This window comes from Mustela putorius, unplaced genomic scaffold (genome assembly GCF_011764305.1).
Source record: "Mustela putorius furo isolate JIRA1106 unplaced genomic scaffold, ASM1176430v1.1 tig00003859_pilon_pilon_pilon, whole genome shotgun sequence".
In the NCBI taxonomy this organism is placed as follows: Eukaryota; Metazoa; Chordata; class Mammalia; order Carnivora; family Mustelidae; genus Mustela; species Mustela putorius.
Window position 1 is genome coordinate 11,386,052 of NW_025422011.1, and position 16,919 is coordinate 11,402,970.

Genomic DNA, 16,919 nt, shown 5'->3' on the forward strand with positions numbered 1-16,919 from the left:
GCCGAAAAAGGACAAGCACGGTATGTTATTGTTCATGGATACCTAATTACTTGGTAAAATACAAACACAGGAAATGAAAGGAAACACACTGACCCAGAGCTGAGTTACCTATGGGGAGTGGCAGGAGGAGGAATGGGATTGGGGGGGGGGGGGGGGGGCACAAGACGGGCTTCAATTTTGTCTCTGATGCTTTACATCTTTAAGACAAAAATAAAAGTGACTTTAAAATATGAAATAAACATAGCAAACTCCAAAGTGTCAATATTTCTTAGGCGTATGTGCTTGGATTCTGAATATAATCTTGTCCTCCGGACTTTTCTCAAGTATTTCTGTACAAGTAAGATCATCTCACTGCTTTGCTGGAAGTGGAATGATGGGTCAGGGACAGAGCAGTCCCACTCAGTTCTAACAGCAAACACACACCCTCAGTAGGGCCCCATGTCTTGGACTCTTTAAGGGGAAAAAACTAAACAAGCACCTCATAAAAATAGCAGAAAGCAGCCCCCCGGAGAGGCGTAGCCGACTTTAATCTAATATTCGTCTTTTTCTCAATTTCCAGCAAGGAGAAGGAGGCCTCAAAGGGACCCAAATGGAGCCTCATAAAGTCAGGTCACCTCTTCTGTGTTTAAACGCCAGCCTGGAGACAAAGGGACTCTGGCAATACAAGCCGGTCTCTGATTACAGATCCAAAGAGCAAAGGGCCGAGCCTGGGCATTTCAAGGAAAGGTTTCCTTTCTCTGGTTTGTGTATTTTTCTTGAGTTTTAACAGGTCTCTGTGTTCTCACTGCCTGTCGCCTGCCCTCCACCCCACCCCACCCCACCATCGGACTTCCTCCCTTTCAGGGAGGCTGAGGGAATCTGGCAAAAATGGGAAGAAATGTACAGAATGAAGGGATTCTAGAAAGAGACCTAGCAAGAAAAAATGAAGATCCTTAGGTAAAAGGCAGAGACACTTACCATTATTTACAATCTGAACCTTTGATGAAAGGCGGATACATATGCCTTCACAGGCAGAAAGGTCACAAACTGCCAAGTTTACCTGGCCCACTTCCCACCCCAAGACTGAAAATAATCAATGAGCCTCCTCTGCTGGGAGCCCGGGGGCCTCCATCCCTTCTGCAAGCCTGTCACACTGATGCTTCTCTACAACCGAACAGAATTGCGGCCTTTGGACACGTGCACGCCATTCAGGCTTCCAGAGCACTAGAGGTTTATGGAGCTTTCAGGGAAAACACTGTTTAAAAAGGAAAATAGGGCACTAAGCTAAACCACAGAGATTCAGAGTATATCTTCCAAAGTTCTCTTTCTCTTATAAGTGGCGAGGCTGTTGTTCTAGTTACCGATGCACCACCTCAAAACCTACCGTAACTAAGGAAAATCAGACCTGGTGTCAGACAGTGAGTGTGGTTCTTCTAGCTGGTTCACAGTCACGACCCCACTTACTCAATTTCCGAGGGATAAAACGATAACCTTCTGACCTGGCTACCTACGTTTGCGAGTTTGCTTCCAGGTTTTCCTTGACAAGAGCCTGAAAATTTGGGTCAGGTTTATCATAAAGCAGCAACACGTACACAAGACACCCAATTACACATGACATAAAATGCTCTAAAATGGCTGTACTGAGATACAGCAGAACACTGGCCCCACACAGCAGGGTTTTAGAACAAGCCTCACCTGAATGGTCTGCCTGTGTTCTCGGAATACATTCACTCTGATCACCGCTTTGTTAAATTCAGGATTGAGCGACTGAATGATCTCATAATCCAGGTGCTCCTGACGGAGAGAGTCAAATCAAGGACAAACTTTAGAAACTAAAATTAAAGTAAGCAGGCATTCCAAGGACTTCAGTCTAGGACTTCACCTAGACTGAAGCCCAGCCCGGAACCAAAGTAAATCCTTATCCTCATTTCCTACCTGATACTGCAGAGCGTCAAATCCTTTGAAGACAAATTCAAACAGAGTGTGGAGGTTATCAGGGCTTGGGGAGGTAACAAAGATATTGGAGTACCTATTGAACAAAAGAAAAGGACAATTTTTTTAAGGAATCAGGACATCCAAAAGGGACGTGTAGGGAATGTAAGAGGAAAGAAGAGACTGTTGTTTGCCCCGTCCCAAAGGTGATTACCAAAGGTAATGGCAGGAAAGAGAAAAAAAAAAGAACACTTCCTAGGGAGGAAAAGTGAAACTCCAGATCCACATGCATTTTTGTCCCAAACTAAGGAGAACACACGAACAGTGAGAAGGCCGTGCGTCCCGGCAGCCTGCTCCTGACATCTGTAAAGGCGCGCTGCCGAGAGGTGCGCACTGCTTCCCGAGCCTGTGTCCTGGGACCAGAAGGTGGCCTCACTCATTGCTAGCTGTGCTGAGAGCGTTTCAGACCATGAGGCCCAACAGCTCAATGGGAGCTCAGGCCAAGACTGCACCAAACCTGCAGGGGGCCTGGTTGAGTGTAGAGTGCCAAAGGCAAAGGTGCTGACCAGCCCCACCGGAGCATCGGGAATGACAGACCAGAAGTCAGGGGCTGCCCTTGGCCCCAGCACTAACAGCACTGACCTGCTGGGGAATCGTGAGTGACTCACTGAAACTCCCTGGGCCTAGGTTTATCCCTCCATGAAATGCTTACGGAGCTACTAGGAGCACCAAGGAAGACCACGCATATGAGGACATGGTAAATTCTAGGTCCATTATTTCAGTCTGTGAAGCGGGAAGTAAAACGCTCTTCTGGCAATTGCATAAACCTCCCGCCCAGGGCAAAAGAACAGAAAGGAACATCACACTCAAAGGCAGCTCCTCAAGAGCAAACAAGCTGTTCGACTGAGCAAAACCATTAAAATGTCAAATGTGTACTTTCTGCAGTCAGCAAAGATAGTCACATACATTCCCATCTCCTGAAGAGTTTTAAAGTTTCTTACTCTTGTTTCTTTCCTCTTGTACATCTGTCCCACTTTGTCTGTGTGTTCAACTTTAAATAGTGATCACAAAGGTCCTGGTGTATGTGTCCACATGCCTGCACATGTGTGCACCACCAGGGGAGGGAGAAACAGTGTCACTGCGTCTAGACAGGAACCCACCACCTAGAGAAATCACATAGGGGCTCACACAGCCCCAGGGACAGTCTCCCAGTCCCTTGACTCCTACTTCGCACACTTCTTCCTCAGAGCTCAGACTTCCCAAAGCAGGGGAATGAGAGCTCCTTACCCAAAAGCCACTGCCCCAGCAATAGCCAATCCCAGAGCTGCAGACTTCCCCCTTCCTCGGGCAGCTGTGAGCGCGACAGTACTTCTCAGGGTCTTTTCAGAGATGCCCTCGATGAACTTCAAGACAGCTTTGGCCTGTGAAAAGAGAACCCTATTAGGTGAGCTGGGAGAAAGACCAAGTGTCAGCCACCTACCGCCACTATGGTGGGGAAGTCGGGGCTAAATCAAAGGGGGCCTATCCCAGCCGGCCAGGAGGCAAAGCTCAGCACTTGCGCTTCTCACTGCCTGGTCATCTCCTCTCCGTCTCAGGGCCTGAAATGCCACTTGGATGCTGGGCACACCCACTTCTAGACCTCTTCCCTACCCATCAAACTCCTGTATACATGCATCTGCCCCTACATGTCTCCACTGGGATGTGTGTCAGACTTCTCAAACTGACCTAAGGGGAACCCAGGGTGTCCCCCACCAACTTCCTCCATCTACAGCCTTCCCTCTCTCAGTTAACTGTCCCACTGTTCAGGCCAACAGCCTCTCCATTTTCTCCCTACCTCTGATTCACTGCCAAAGCCCATCAATGCTACCTTCAGAAGAGGTACCAATCCTATGATCCCTCACCTGTGTCCTCCTCTGCCATGCTGCTCAAAGCCCCCGTGCCGTCTTCCCCCATCATTACAAGAGACTCCCAGTTAGTTTTTCTGCTTCCACCTTTGTTCCCCTACGGTCTAGACTCAACACAGCAGCCAGAGGGTAAATTTTAAAGTTGAGCCTGGGGATCCCTCCAGCAGCTGTGCTGAGAGACTGGGCATGTGAAACCTACCGTGGGTGCCCACTTCTCAGACAGTAAGTGCCAAGCCCTTCAGAGCCACGTGGCTCGGCCGCACGACCTCTGTCATCTCCCCCTATTCGCATCCGCTCACTCTGCTTCAACCCAGGCAGCCTCCTTGCTGGTCCCCGGGCAAACCACGAAGACTCCTACCTCAGGGCTCTGTCTGTGGTGGCCCCTCGCCAGAAGCACTCTCCCTCCAATGGCCCCAAGGCTCATTTCCCCAACTCCTTCAAGGCTTTGCTCAAGGATCACCTTCTAAACCAGGGCCCCCAGAACCACAGCCTCTGCCCACCTCCTGCATTCCTGATCCCTCTGTGACACTGTTTGTTTCCCCATCGTACACAGCACCTTCTACTGCATATCAGGATTGGCCCATTTCCTTGGCTCAACGTCAGACTCAACCCACCAGAACACAAGCTCCACAAAGCAGGTGTGCCCCTCCTTTCTACTATGGAGCCCAGTGCCTAGGGTCGAGTCTAGCACCTAGGAGAGCAAGAGTCCAGAGGCACTGAATGAGAGGATGAACCACAACACTACTTGGGGGCCAAACTCTACTCCTCGCCTGGGATCTGCCCAGGAAAAGGCCGAAACTGGGAAGAAGGCCAGAGGGTCCAGCCTGGTCTGTCTGGTCCTAAAGAAGCTGCCTGACACACCCAGGCAGTGACACTGAAGAAGACATTGAGGAGACACAAGCCCAGGCAGATGGAAAGGAAGGAAAGGAAAGCGCTTCAAGGAGCCAGAGTCTCTCTAGATGGAAACACTCAGAGATCCAGGTCCTACTCTTTTTTTTTTTTTTAATTTTATTTATTTATTTTACAGAGAGAGAGAGAGAGAGATCACAAGTAGGCAGAGAGGCAGGCAGAGGTGGGGGGAAGCAGGCTCCCCGCTGAGCAGAGAGCCCCATGCGGGGCTCAATCCCTGGACCCTGAGACCACGACCTGAGCCGAAGGCAGAGGCTCAACCCACTGAGCCACCCAGGCGCCCCCCAGGTCCTACTCTTAATGGCTTTTGCTGAGCGCTGTATTTTGTTCGTTTGTTGCTTCCTGCTGAGAAGTTCTAAATTCTGACAAAACATAACCAGGAAAAATCTGGCTCAGTTAGTTGAACGTCTGACTCTTGGTTTTAGCTCAAGTCATAGTCTCACGGATCATGGGATGGAGACCCACGCTGGGCTCCCTCCTCAGCAGGAAGTACGCTTAAAGATTCTCTCCCTCTGCCCCTCCCCTGCACAGATGTGCATGTTCTCTCTCTCTCTCTCTCAAATAAATAAATCTTTTGGGGCACCTGGGTGGCTCAGTGGGTTAAGCCTCTGCTTTCAGCTCAGGTCATGAACTTAGTGTCCTGGGATTGAGCCCCACATGGCATCGGGCTCTCTGCTCAGCAGGGATCCTGCTTCCCCCGCCCCCCCCGCCCTGCCTTGCCTGCCTCTCTGCCTACTCGTGATTTCTGTCTGTCATATTAATAAATAAAATCTTAAAAAAAAATAAAAAATCTTTTTAGAAAATACATCCTAAAACAATATGCTACAATGAAAAACCAACCCCCCAAAATAATTTACAAAACAAACAAACCCAGATGCCCAGTAATTATATGAAAAAAGTACCTGCTTTTCTCATAATTAAAGCAACACAAATCAAAAGAGTGATTCTGTGTCCCTGTAACACAGGACTGGTAGGCTTAGAAGTTTAACCATAGCCAGTACTGGCAAGGTGTAGGATAAAATGCGTTTTCATACTGTTGCTGGTTCCAAGAACCAGTGCGATACCCGTTTTAATGCACACACACTCTAATCCAGCAATTCTTCTAGAAACTTATCCTAGAGACAGTGCATATCTGTAAAAAAGATCCTAACAGCATTGTCTATAATAGGAAAAAAGCTGGAATCAACTCAAGTGCCGACTAGGGGACCGCTTACACTGTACAGCATAATCCCTTCACATATTTGCAAAATCTCCATTTGTATACACAGGAAAAGTTCAAGAACACACAATAAACTGTTAATGACAGTTGTCTCTGCAGAGGGGAACTGCCAAGTAGAAACACCATCTTCCATTTTTAAAGCACGCTCTTTCATACTTGGTGATGTTTTTTCTGTGTATTTTCTTACAACACTCCTACTGTTTTTATACCTTCTCCCTCTTCTGTCCTTTCTCCATCCTCTCGCTCATTTCCTCTCTCTGACAAAGGGGACGAGAAAGTGGCTCAAAGAAGCCTAGAGTCTGCAGCCTGGGCTGCACAGAGAGCTATGTGGCCAATAATTCTATTCCTAGAACAAGCAGGGAAATCAGCCTGCTGGGCCTCCACCCCAAGTGGGAGGTGTCACTGCAGCTGTTTTCCATCATGAGGGCAGAGCCCAGTGCCAAGAGGCCTGGACTGTTCCTCTGGCTCAGGCTGGACCAGAATCCTGAACACACCTGACAGCGTGAAGCTCTCTGGCCACAGTCAGGTCCTGCACAGCCCAGGAACCACTAGAGAAGCTGAGGGTACCAGCCCTGATCACCTCGGTGAGCAAAGAAGTGCATCCTGGAAGCTCCCTCCCAACCCACCTAGACACACCACTGCACAGGACCCCATCAGACCTCACTCTGGAACCAGGGCACAAGGGGCCTCAGGCTCTCTTCTCACTTCTACACAAAGCGGAAGCAAAATCTTTATGTCATTAAAACTTAACTAAAATGGAAGAACACAGATATATCACCCTCTTTTAGAAAATGTGCCAGGGAGGTTCCTCTTTAAATTCAATCCATCTCCCCCAGCACAGCCCCAGACCCTCTACTCCCTGAACTGATGACGTGAAGTGGAGGGGGAGGTAATCCTTGGACCTGTTATGAACGCAGATGACAGAGACTAGCCCTGATGTTCCTGCACAAATTAAAGCAAGAGAAAAGGTCCCTTCCTCAGGAGGATCCAAGTCCTGATTTGTCCTGACTTGTCCAAGTGTGGCTTCTGTAGCTTTCTGCATGTTCTATTTTCCTCTGCAGTGTCCATCCTGGCACGGGGAAGCTCAGAATGCCACACTCACCTGATCTAGGGTCCTGCAGCAATCCACCAACACGCCCACCGGCTGGGTGTCCTGTAAGCTCTCCTTCAACTCCTTCAGCTCAAGGTCAGAAGGACCAAGACTCTCCTCCTGCCAGAGAGGAGAGGAGAAGGTTTGCCACTGCCACGGGAGGGTCTCCACAGAAAACACGGCCTCGGCCTGACTCCTGGCCAGCTGGCTGACTCACCGGGGTCCGGGGAGGTAGGGCCTCAATGCTGGCAGCGTGCGACGAGATGGGCAGGATGTTGAGCTGGTCATCGATGACAAGACACTTCTTACAAGAGGCCAGAGAGAGGATAAATCTGAGAAACAAAACGGTCATGAGGTGTTGGGGGGAAGGAGGGCAGTGCCTACGAAACAAAGGTGTGGCTTTTCTTCCAGAAAGTCATTTGGCCCGTACAGCTCTCAGAAAGCTACAGAAAGCCAAAACACAGTTGGAGGGCAGGGCAAGAGGATTCTGAGCTTCCTCTACAAGGTACCTGATAGTGGTTTTTTTTTTTTTTTTTTTTTTTTTAAGGTTTTATTTACTCATTTGAGAGAGAGTGAGCAAGACAGAAAAGGCAGTGGGAGAGGACAGAGGGCAAAGCAGACTCCCTGTGGAGCAGGGAGCCCGATGTGGGGCTCCAGCCCAGGGCCCCAAGATCATGATCTGAGCAGAAGGCAGAAGCTTAATGGACTGAGCCACCCAGGCGCCCCCTGAACATGCTTTATACAGCAAACAAGAACACCCAGAACTGTCTAGAGAGACAAGTTGTAAGCACTCCTACTATGCACAACTGTCACTGCTCCCTGTGTCACACGGCTCTTCCCACACCCTCTCATGATCACCCTTTAAAGACTGAGCTGTTTCAGGCCATCCTTCAGTGGGGAGCTCCAAACCCATCCCACAAATGATCACCAGTCACACAGGGAAACAAGCGCATACATGAACGAATTTACCTTCTGCCACGAGGAAAAAATAAAGACAAGGGAGAAGACAGAAGAGCTCCCTTAAGAAATTAACACCAACGCTCCTGAGTGTAGGAAAATGTGTGTTTGGCTAGAGAATTTGAGGGCCTCCCCCAGCACAAGGAGAGCGCCTCACGGGCTCCTGTCACAGGCTTCCTTCTGTTCCACTTGGCAGCAGGCAGCCAGCTCCCAACCTAATCCGTCTACTGAGTGAAAGCACCAGAGACGATGAAAACTGGAAAGGCCCCAAGTTTCGAGGCCAGGCCTTCTAAATCTCAGCACAAGCAACATTTCAGACTCTTTGTTGTGGGGCTGCTCTGTTCACCTCAGTCTGATCAGCAGCATCCCTGGCTTCTACTCACTAGATGCCAGTAGTGTCCCCTACCCGTCCAACAGTGTCCCCCAAGTCATGACAACAGAAATGTTTCCAGTGTCCCCAGTGAGCAAGACTGCTCTAGACGAGGACCACTGACTCGGGACACAGCTTCCTATGGCGTTTCACAGGCTGCTAACCAGTGCTCCTTAAGAAAGGGCTCTGTGGTCATATAAATCTGGGAAATGATCAGTTAAATAGGTCCCTGCTGCTGCAAGACTTTCAGAGGCTATGACAGGCCAATGTGAATCTTCACACAGAACAAACCATATCAGCATTTCCCAGACACAACTGGCCAGAAACCCTTTTGACATCAAGTCCTTCTTAAAATACTAACGTTCTGTGAAACACATTTTGGGAAACGGTGACCCAGACAAATTACCCCTTTGACAGAAGAGTAAGTGAGAAGCCAGAGAGGAGGAGGACTTGGTTCAAGCCCCAGCCCCCCACTCACTTTCACTGCTTCCAGTTGGCTTCCCAACCACCACTGCTGTCCGGGCTCTCACTGCTCTGGACCCGTGCCACCTGCCCTCGGATAAGAGCGCAGCTTTCTGCTGGGTCCAAGACAAAAATATACTTCCCGCCACGGCTCCTCACAATTAAGGGCCTGAGGAATGTGCCTCAGACGTACCTCTCGTTAAATCTTCCCACCACATCCTGATGGGCCTCAGTCCTGTATCTTGAATGCACGTCCTGAAAGAGACAACGTCCGTGAACAAAGACATCCCACAGTATCGCTGGGGCTCCAGGTCTCCGTACAGATGTTGTAACAAGCAGCCCTGGGATAAAGAGGCGCCAGCGCTGCTGCTGGAAATCCACCCCTACGTGATCTGCTGTGCTCAAGGGTCGGACCACTCCTTGCTGAAACTGGGATCAGCAAACTCTCAGTGTAGTGTTTTTTAACGACAACAAACTTCCCCTCATCTCAACTTTGGCGTTTTTCCACATTTTATCCAGCACCATAAAATGTCTTCATTCAATAAAATGTACATGCCAACGGTGTGCCAGACATGCTGGCTATACACTGGTGTTTAACGAAGCGTGGCCTCCGTTCCCATGAAGCCTACGGTCCGATGGTTGGAGGGAAACAAATGAGTAACATTCCGGCCAATGCTACAGATGAAAACCAGGGTGCAGCGACAGCAAATGGCAGGGGGCGGTTACTGACCTGCAGTACGGAGGGAAGGCCCTCTGAGGTGAGGAGCAGACAGCCATATGAAAGGGGGCAGAAGGACAAACAAACTGACGTGGGCACAAGGTCATTCATTCACAAGCATTTAATGAGTGCTTACTAAATGTCGGCCACTCTCCCAGCATCGGGGAGTGCACCAGCAAGGAAAACAAAGTCCCCGATCCCATGAAGTTTAGAGACTAGCACAGGAAGTCAGACAATAAACAAATAAATATGTAACTTCAGGTAGTTGACCAATGTTCTGAAGAAAAACAAAGCAGGTCACGCATTCCAAACAGGGGGTGAGGAAAGACCACGCTGAGGAGGCAGTTTGAGCAAGGACTTGAATGTGGTAAGGAAGAGGGCCCTGTGATATCCCAGTGGCCACAGCAAATGCATGGGCCTCTCAGAACACCCAAGGAAGCCAGAGGGGCCACAGAGGCAGGTGATGGGAAGAGCAGTGGTGACAGTAAGCAGCCACTAAGGTTTAAGGAAAGTCCAGGTCACCGTAGTAACACAGCTCATGAAAGCCTGAGGCTAATGCTAACTCCATTCCCGAGTAGGGCCATGGGAATGACTGAAAACCTAAGAAATAAGAACATCCACGTGGCAATACTGACAAGGTATTACTGACAGCTCTGCATCCACTGAGACACAGTCCCACTCCTAACCATGTCCTCAGCTCTGGATGGAAACTACCCCTTCCACAGTCAAAGCTCTTGCCAAACCAGGGGTGGAACTGGCAAATGTTCTCTCATCATCCACAAGGATGAGGACTGGTGAGGATGTCTGTGCGTGGTCCCTTTTTGCAATACACGGATGAGGCACTGGCACGGCTCTCTGCAGAATATCACTCCAGAAATGGAACTACGGAACAGCTGCACCACACCCGAATCCCACTGGCGTAGAAATCCACAAATACCCAAAATCAAATGTGAAATTCAGATGCCAAGACACAGTCAGGGCCACTGACATTTCTCCACAGTGACCTTCTCATTACTGGCAGTCAAAAAGCTCCCAGCTCAGAGCCTGTGCCGACCGCTCACGGGAAGGAAGTTCTTTAAAGAAAGTGGCCAACAGCAAAAACACAGCTTGGTCCGAACCGCCTGAGTTCGATTACAAACCACACACCTACCATGCTCATCGTGTACAACTGCTTCAGTGAATTCATGGTCCGTAGGAGGATGACCACCAGCCCGCCACCTTCCACCGTTTCCACAGTTCTGGCCAGCAAGTTTGGAGTTAAAGCTTCAAAATCCTGGAAGAAGGAGACCTTGGATAGGGCTGGTCATGCCAAGAGCACCCCCAGGGAAGCTCAACTAAGAGCCAGGTGATAGAGTAGGAGGAGGGCTTCAGAACACAAACCCAAGACCATAGTCCCCACCCAACTCACAAGTGTGGACACACATACACCCACCCCTTCCCGACGGGCAGAGAAGCGAGCCCAGCCCTGGAGAAGTGGGGTGCCTGGTTTTGTATGTCAAGTGTGTCTAAGAATCTCAGACAAAAGCCTGTTTGGGAAAAAATCCTCCTACTTTCATTGATTTGCACTTGGATTTCACAAATCCCTCACGTGCATTTTCTGATGTGCTCACAGACAGAACCCATCTGACAAGACTCAACTGTGCCACACGGGGGAGCCACTGCCTAAGGGAGCCTTTTTCATCGCAACCAGTAACGGGCCGCCTAAGAACACTCGCTACCAATCCATGGTGGGGTGAGAAGAGGCTCTCTTCTCGTCTCCAAGGTGGGGTGCAAGCCAGCAGTATGGGACAACCCACTGGAAGGTAGAAAGACAGAAACTCCCAATTCATGATTTTTCCCCTCATTTCTTAATTTCCTTTTTATAAGGAAACGTTTTATAACGTATATTACCACAGTATTACATGCATACTATAAACACAGACCAAAATTGGGGATCTGAGCCTAAATGTGTTCTTTTTGGGGGGATGCGGGGGTCACAGTGTCAAGGAATAAAAGGATAAAACAGACCATCAGAGCTCAAAACAAAGAAAAACATGAAATTTCGTCTATTAACTTGACTGGCAAGAGAATAATACCAGTGGAAAAAAGCACCAGCTAAGAGTTCTCTGCGGGGTGGGGGGGGGGACGGGACAGTAAGGGGATTTTAAGGACAGAGAGGGATGGAGGGTGTTGCCGGGGGTTATGGCAATCAAGCAGTCTGGGGAGAACGCCTGAGTACACACAGGGCTCCACCCTGTCGGTGAAAACAGGTCCCACTGCTCCCCGCTCACCAAAGTCTCCAGCTAGTTCCAGGAAGGACCAGGGGACGTGAGGTCGCTTGGGGTTCACAGCACTTCCTTTCTCACCTTCAGCTGGCTAGAAGCAGCTGTGACGGAGCCTCTGTGTCAGCTCTGGTATCTCTAGGTAAGTGCTGCCCCAATTGGAAAAGTTCATTCTCATACGGAGTGAGTTACCAAGTCTGCTTTGGAAAGTGGCCAAGTGTTCCACTGACCATGTGCAGGGGAGGTGGTGGGTGAGCCTTCCTCCTTAGGGCCCAGCTGTTCTCGCGGGGAATGCTCGTGCTCGGACTCCAGGCCCAGGCCGGGGGAAGTTACCCACCTGGAGGACACACATGCCGAACGTGTTGCCCAGGATCTTGTGGGTCTCGTTGTAGTAGCAGTAGCGAATGTTTGTAGCCGCCACGAACAGTTCAAAGGGGTCATCTTGCTTTATGTTCAGTGTCCCGTTCTTTATTTTTTTCTGGAGCTGTCGCATTCTTTTCTTCCGGTGACTGCAATCACCCCCAACAACCCCCCACCCCCAGGAGAGCTAGTTAACCAGAGAGACTATTAAGGGTGAGAGCAGGGGACAGGCCAATCAATGATCACCCACCCAGACCTTCAGAGCGTGAAGGAAACTCGGCAACTACAGGGCTAACCCCACCCTTTAAAGGTGAAAGAAAGTGTAGAGAGGTTGAGGACGGGCTTCAGAGGGAGCCACGGTGAATCCGTGGGGGGGCCTTGCTATGCTGCCCTGGCACCTTTTGCAAATACTTAACTTCCCAAAGAAAGTAATGGAAGGACCTAAAGCTCACATCTGGCTAGACCAGAGTTTGAAATCCACCCTGGTCACCTCATTACCTCAGTCTCAAGCCCACGTTTCCACTACACGGTACCATTTCCCAGGTTCCCCAGAAGACCTGAGAAAGGCAGGGTGACCACAGGTCGTTTATTCATTTCTCATAAATGAATTCATCTACTTCCTTCCCCAGACTGTGGGATCAAGTCCTCAAGGGCAGCCCTGACAATCCTGACAGAGGATATAAGGGTGGGAATGGGATCTGGATAGCTCTCGGGAACCCTAAACAACTTCTTTTATCTTAAAAACCCTGACTGCCCAACTGTCATTCAACTCTTTGATCTACAGAAAGAGAGAAAAACAGGACAACTCCAAAATTAAGGATTATAACTGATGAAAATGTTACTACAGTTCTCTAACTGAATAGCTAGAACAAAGGCCTTCCCTCTGGGCCCATATTTCTTCATCTGTGAAAGAGGCCATTGGGCAAGGTGACTGTCCCTGTCACTTTGGGCTCATGCCTTAGCCCATGACTTACAAGCATCAGCTTATCTGGTGCTCTGTCACCTCAAGACCGGGCTGGGAGAGCTACAAGAGGTACAGAAGAGAGTCTTACAAGTGAAGATGGAAGGGTTAAGTTGGAAAGGCAAATCTGCCCTGAACACTGTGAACCACCTAATTCTGCCCCGTCTGACATTAACCAACTGCAGGGCAGTGACACAAGCCCCGCAACTTCACATTCTGCTGACAGGGAACAGGCCTTATTCTCAATCTATATTAAAAATGCTTACCTGCCCAATTATGAAAGAATATATACTACCAAATACCTACTGTGATTTATAACAATCCACAGTGACAGACAGCTAAACGCTAACAATGGCTATGTACTGAGGTTATGAGCGCTTTTATCTTCAACTTTGTGATGTGTCTGTATTTTTCATATCTCTTAAAAGAACGCCATTTATATATATTTTTTAGAACAGCAAGACAATTCACTCAAAACCTAGTTTCTTTTAAGCAGAATCAAGTCTCTTAAAGACCAAAGGATGGGAACTAATGAAAGTTAGCCTTTGGAACTAAGTACAATTGAAAGCAGCTCAAAGTCTGCTAAACAACGCATTCGACTCAACAAATACCACTTGAGCACCTACTACTAACATGCCAGACCATCTGAAAATATGAAAATAAAGATAAGCAGGTGAGGCCTCCTAACTAAATGAACTTACCACCTAAAAATAAAACAAGACCAGGGCGCAAATGAGCATCTTCCCAGGGAGGGAGAATGGAGGGTGACCAGCACTGGAAGACGGCAGGCAGCCAAGAGGGCAGAGGCACCCCAACGTGTGACTCCAGGGCTTGGGGGAAAGTCTGAAGAAGGAGGCAGGCCCTGAAGAATGGGGAACGTTTCAGAAGGGGACACCTGAGAGGCGGCGGTGGCATCCCAGACAGAGAGGGCAGGGCCAAGGCCAGGAGTAGCCACAGCACAGGGCAGCCTGAGCTGGAGATTTCCATTTCCGAGTCAACACCAGAGACAAACACATTTGGGAATAAAGGAGAAAGGAGAGACTCAAGGACAGAAACGCACATGCAAGCTGGGCAAACAGTAGGAGGTAAGATCAAGAAAAAAAGTACTGCTCAGGTAGGCAGTCTGAGAAAGCATCACTGAGGCCACGAAAGGAGCGCACCTCTGACGTGACCACAGAGTGGGTTATCTGCCAAGGAACACGACTTGGCATCCCAAACTCCTCCAGACACAGAACTGCAGGCTGAGCTACCAGATTTCCACTAGGTGGACTGACCCCACCTCCTTAGGGCCAAGGGTGGGCATCTTACCACAGGAATTTGGGGAGAAAGACAGAGGTCCAACATTGCTGGACCTCAACACTCAACAGCTCTTTCAGCCGTGGGGACAAAAGAACACAGATGGTGGAACTATAACGAGAAAGGACAGGACCGGCAAGCAGAGCTGAGACAGGCAAGCACTGGGAGCATCCAGGCTCTGGCTCTACACCAGCTAAGGCAGGGCTGACATCACATTCCCGTAGGTATCGTGCAGACCTCAAGGAACTCCCTTTGGGCCCAAGTGTGTTTGTGGCAGAGGTGTGCTATTTCAACCAGATGCCCTGACTACTGCAGCTTCAAAAGTAAGAGGAGAGCCAACCATCAAAAACAACAGTGAACCAGTGGAGAAAGAGGAAGGAGAAAGAGAGAGAAAACTGCTGCAAGAGATGCTGGGCTGTCAGTGACTTCCCAGAGCACAATCTGGTCACAATGATCGAAGCGGAAGCCAGTTAAAAAAGAGAGTGACTAGAAGTGCACAAGGTTTCTATTTCACAGCAATAAACGTGAGAGAAAAATGAGAGCCCGAGAGATAAAACTGGGCAGCTCATCATTTTTTTTTTTTCCTGAGACTGGAGAGCTGAGCACATTTACAGGAAAAAGGAGCAAATTTCAAAAGGGTATGGAGTGGCTGGCAGAGGAAAGAGGATGCAGGTCCTGAAAGAAGTGAGAGACGAAACGCAGAGTTCATAAAGGGGTTTGCAGAGGGCATGGGATGAGGCACATCCTCCTCAGAAACAAAACGCAAAAAAGAGACTGAAAATACAGAGTAAATTTGAGATGGGAAAAGGCAACTGAAGGAATCTGCATTAGAGCGGCATGATCAGCTTAGAAAAGTAAAAAAAATCAGAGGCAGAAAGCAAGGTACTGGGATGCGGTCCTCTATAGAGCATGAAATGGATTTGAAACTTACTGTCAGCGGGGCACCTGGGTGGCTCAGTGGGTTAAAGCCTCTGTCTTCAGCTTGGGTCATGATCCCAGGTCCTGGGATAGAGCCCTGCATTGGGCTCTCTGCTCAGCAGGGAGCCTGCTTCCTCCCTCCCTCTCTGCCTGCCTCTCTGCCTATTTGTGATCTCTGTCTGTCAAATAAATAAATAAAATCTTTAAAAAAATAAAATAAAATAAACGAAACTTACTGTCAGGAACACAGAAAGGACACTGTGCTATCATTTTCTATCTCTGGAAGTGTCCTCAGAGGTAGCACCTCCCTAATGATCCCTGAAAAACTAGATCTGGGAATCACTGCTTGGCACTGAACTAAGGAGCAGGAATTATAAGTGGTATGGGACATTCAAAGGGCCAAACTTACCTGCTAAAGCCCAGCTCTTTCTTGTAACACCACAGCACTGAAGGCCGAGCCTTCACCGTTGCTTTGGACAACATGTGGTGGAGTATGACCACCTGCCAAAAGGAAAATGTCACGGAATCTCAGGGCCCAAAGAGGCCTCAGAGACTGCCAGGCCCAAGACCTCACTTGAAAGATCTGCAAAGTAAACCAAGGGCCAGGACAGGAAAGCACCCGGGGTCCCAAGGCCAGCAGTGCCTAGGCAGGGGCTAGAAGCCCAGTCACACATACTTAACCTCATGCTCAGTACCTCCTGAGGTTCTCACTAGGCATCTTACTCAGAGAAAACCAGTCAAAGGGACCTTAATGTTACCATGTGCTGAAACCTCAGACAGCCAGTAACAAGTTGACTCTGGGATAAGACACAAAGTAAGCCAGGAAGTGCTGATCAGGTCCTACCTGATCCTTTCCTCGGTCTCCGACTACAACAAACAAAGACCTTTGTCGTTCAGCGACTCCATTTTCAATGAGAATCCGGATTCGGTTATCTACTTTCTTTCGATGCATGGCGAACGATTACCGCTGAAACAGAGAGAAAGGGAACACAGCTGTACATGAACACCAGATTCTGGGTGATGACATTAGCTGGTGGCCTTCTGTGGGGCCAGGGGCTGTGCTAGGCACATTTGTAAGTATCATTTTACTTAACTCTCCAATTGCTCCCTCCGCTGAGCTGTCACAAAACGATCACACACTAACCAATCAATAACTAATTATTAGGGGCTGCTTTTTGCCCTAGTTACTAGGGGAGCCCCAGAAGCAATGCCAGATAAAGGCTTGACTTCAAGGAGCTTTCATTCTCCTTGGAGAAAATATTCAAGTAAATGAACATGTCAGTTTCTTTTTTTTTTTTTTTTAAGATTTTATTTATTTGACAGAAATCACAAGTAAGCAGAGAGGCAGGCAGAGAGAGGAGGAAGCAGGCTCCCCATGGAGCAGAGAGCCCAATGCGGGGCTCGATCCCAGGGCCCTGGGATCATGACTGGAGCTGAAGGCAGAGGCTTTAACCCACTGAACCACCCAGGCGCCCCTGTCAGTTTCATTTTTAAAATTAGGAAACCGTGGCTTGGGAGGTGAAGAGTATGTTTCCTCAGCAGGAAAGTCAAAGAGAAGCTGTAATTCATACTTCTATCAAGGA

The 16,919-nt window shown here is 49.0% G+C and overlaps 1 protein-coding gene across 1 annotated transcript in view; it reads right to left on the reverse strand.

The window, feature by feature from the left end:
• NAT10 (N-acetyltransferase 10) overlaps positions 1-16,919 on the reverse strand; it is a 38,304-nt gene that overhangs the window by 19,342 nt on the left and 2,043 nt on the right. The window contains exons 2-11 of the mRNA XM_004755960.3: positions 16,181-16,303; positions 15,746-15,837; positions 12,139-12,310; positions 10,691-10,813; positions 9,016-9,077; positions 7,251-7,365; positions 7,046-7,153; positions 3,199-3,332; positions 1,915-2,008; positions 1,675-1,773 (exon numbers count right to left, since the gene is read on the reverse strand). Coding sequence (XP_004756017.1) covers positions 1,675-1,773; positions 1,915-2,008; positions 3,199-3,332; positions 7,046-7,153; positions 7,251-7,365; positions 9,016-9,077; positions 10,691-10,813; positions 12,139-12,310; positions 15,746-15,837; positions 16,181-16,288 — 1,107 coding nt within the window. The 5' untranslated portion in view covers positions 16,289-16,303. The remainder of the gene's footprint in view (positions 1-1,674; positions 1,774-1,914; positions 2,009-3,198; positions 3,333-7,045; positions 7,154-7,250; positions 7,366-9,015; positions 9,078-10,690; positions 10,814-12,138; positions 12,311-15,745; positions 15,838-16,180; positions 16,304-16,919) is intronic.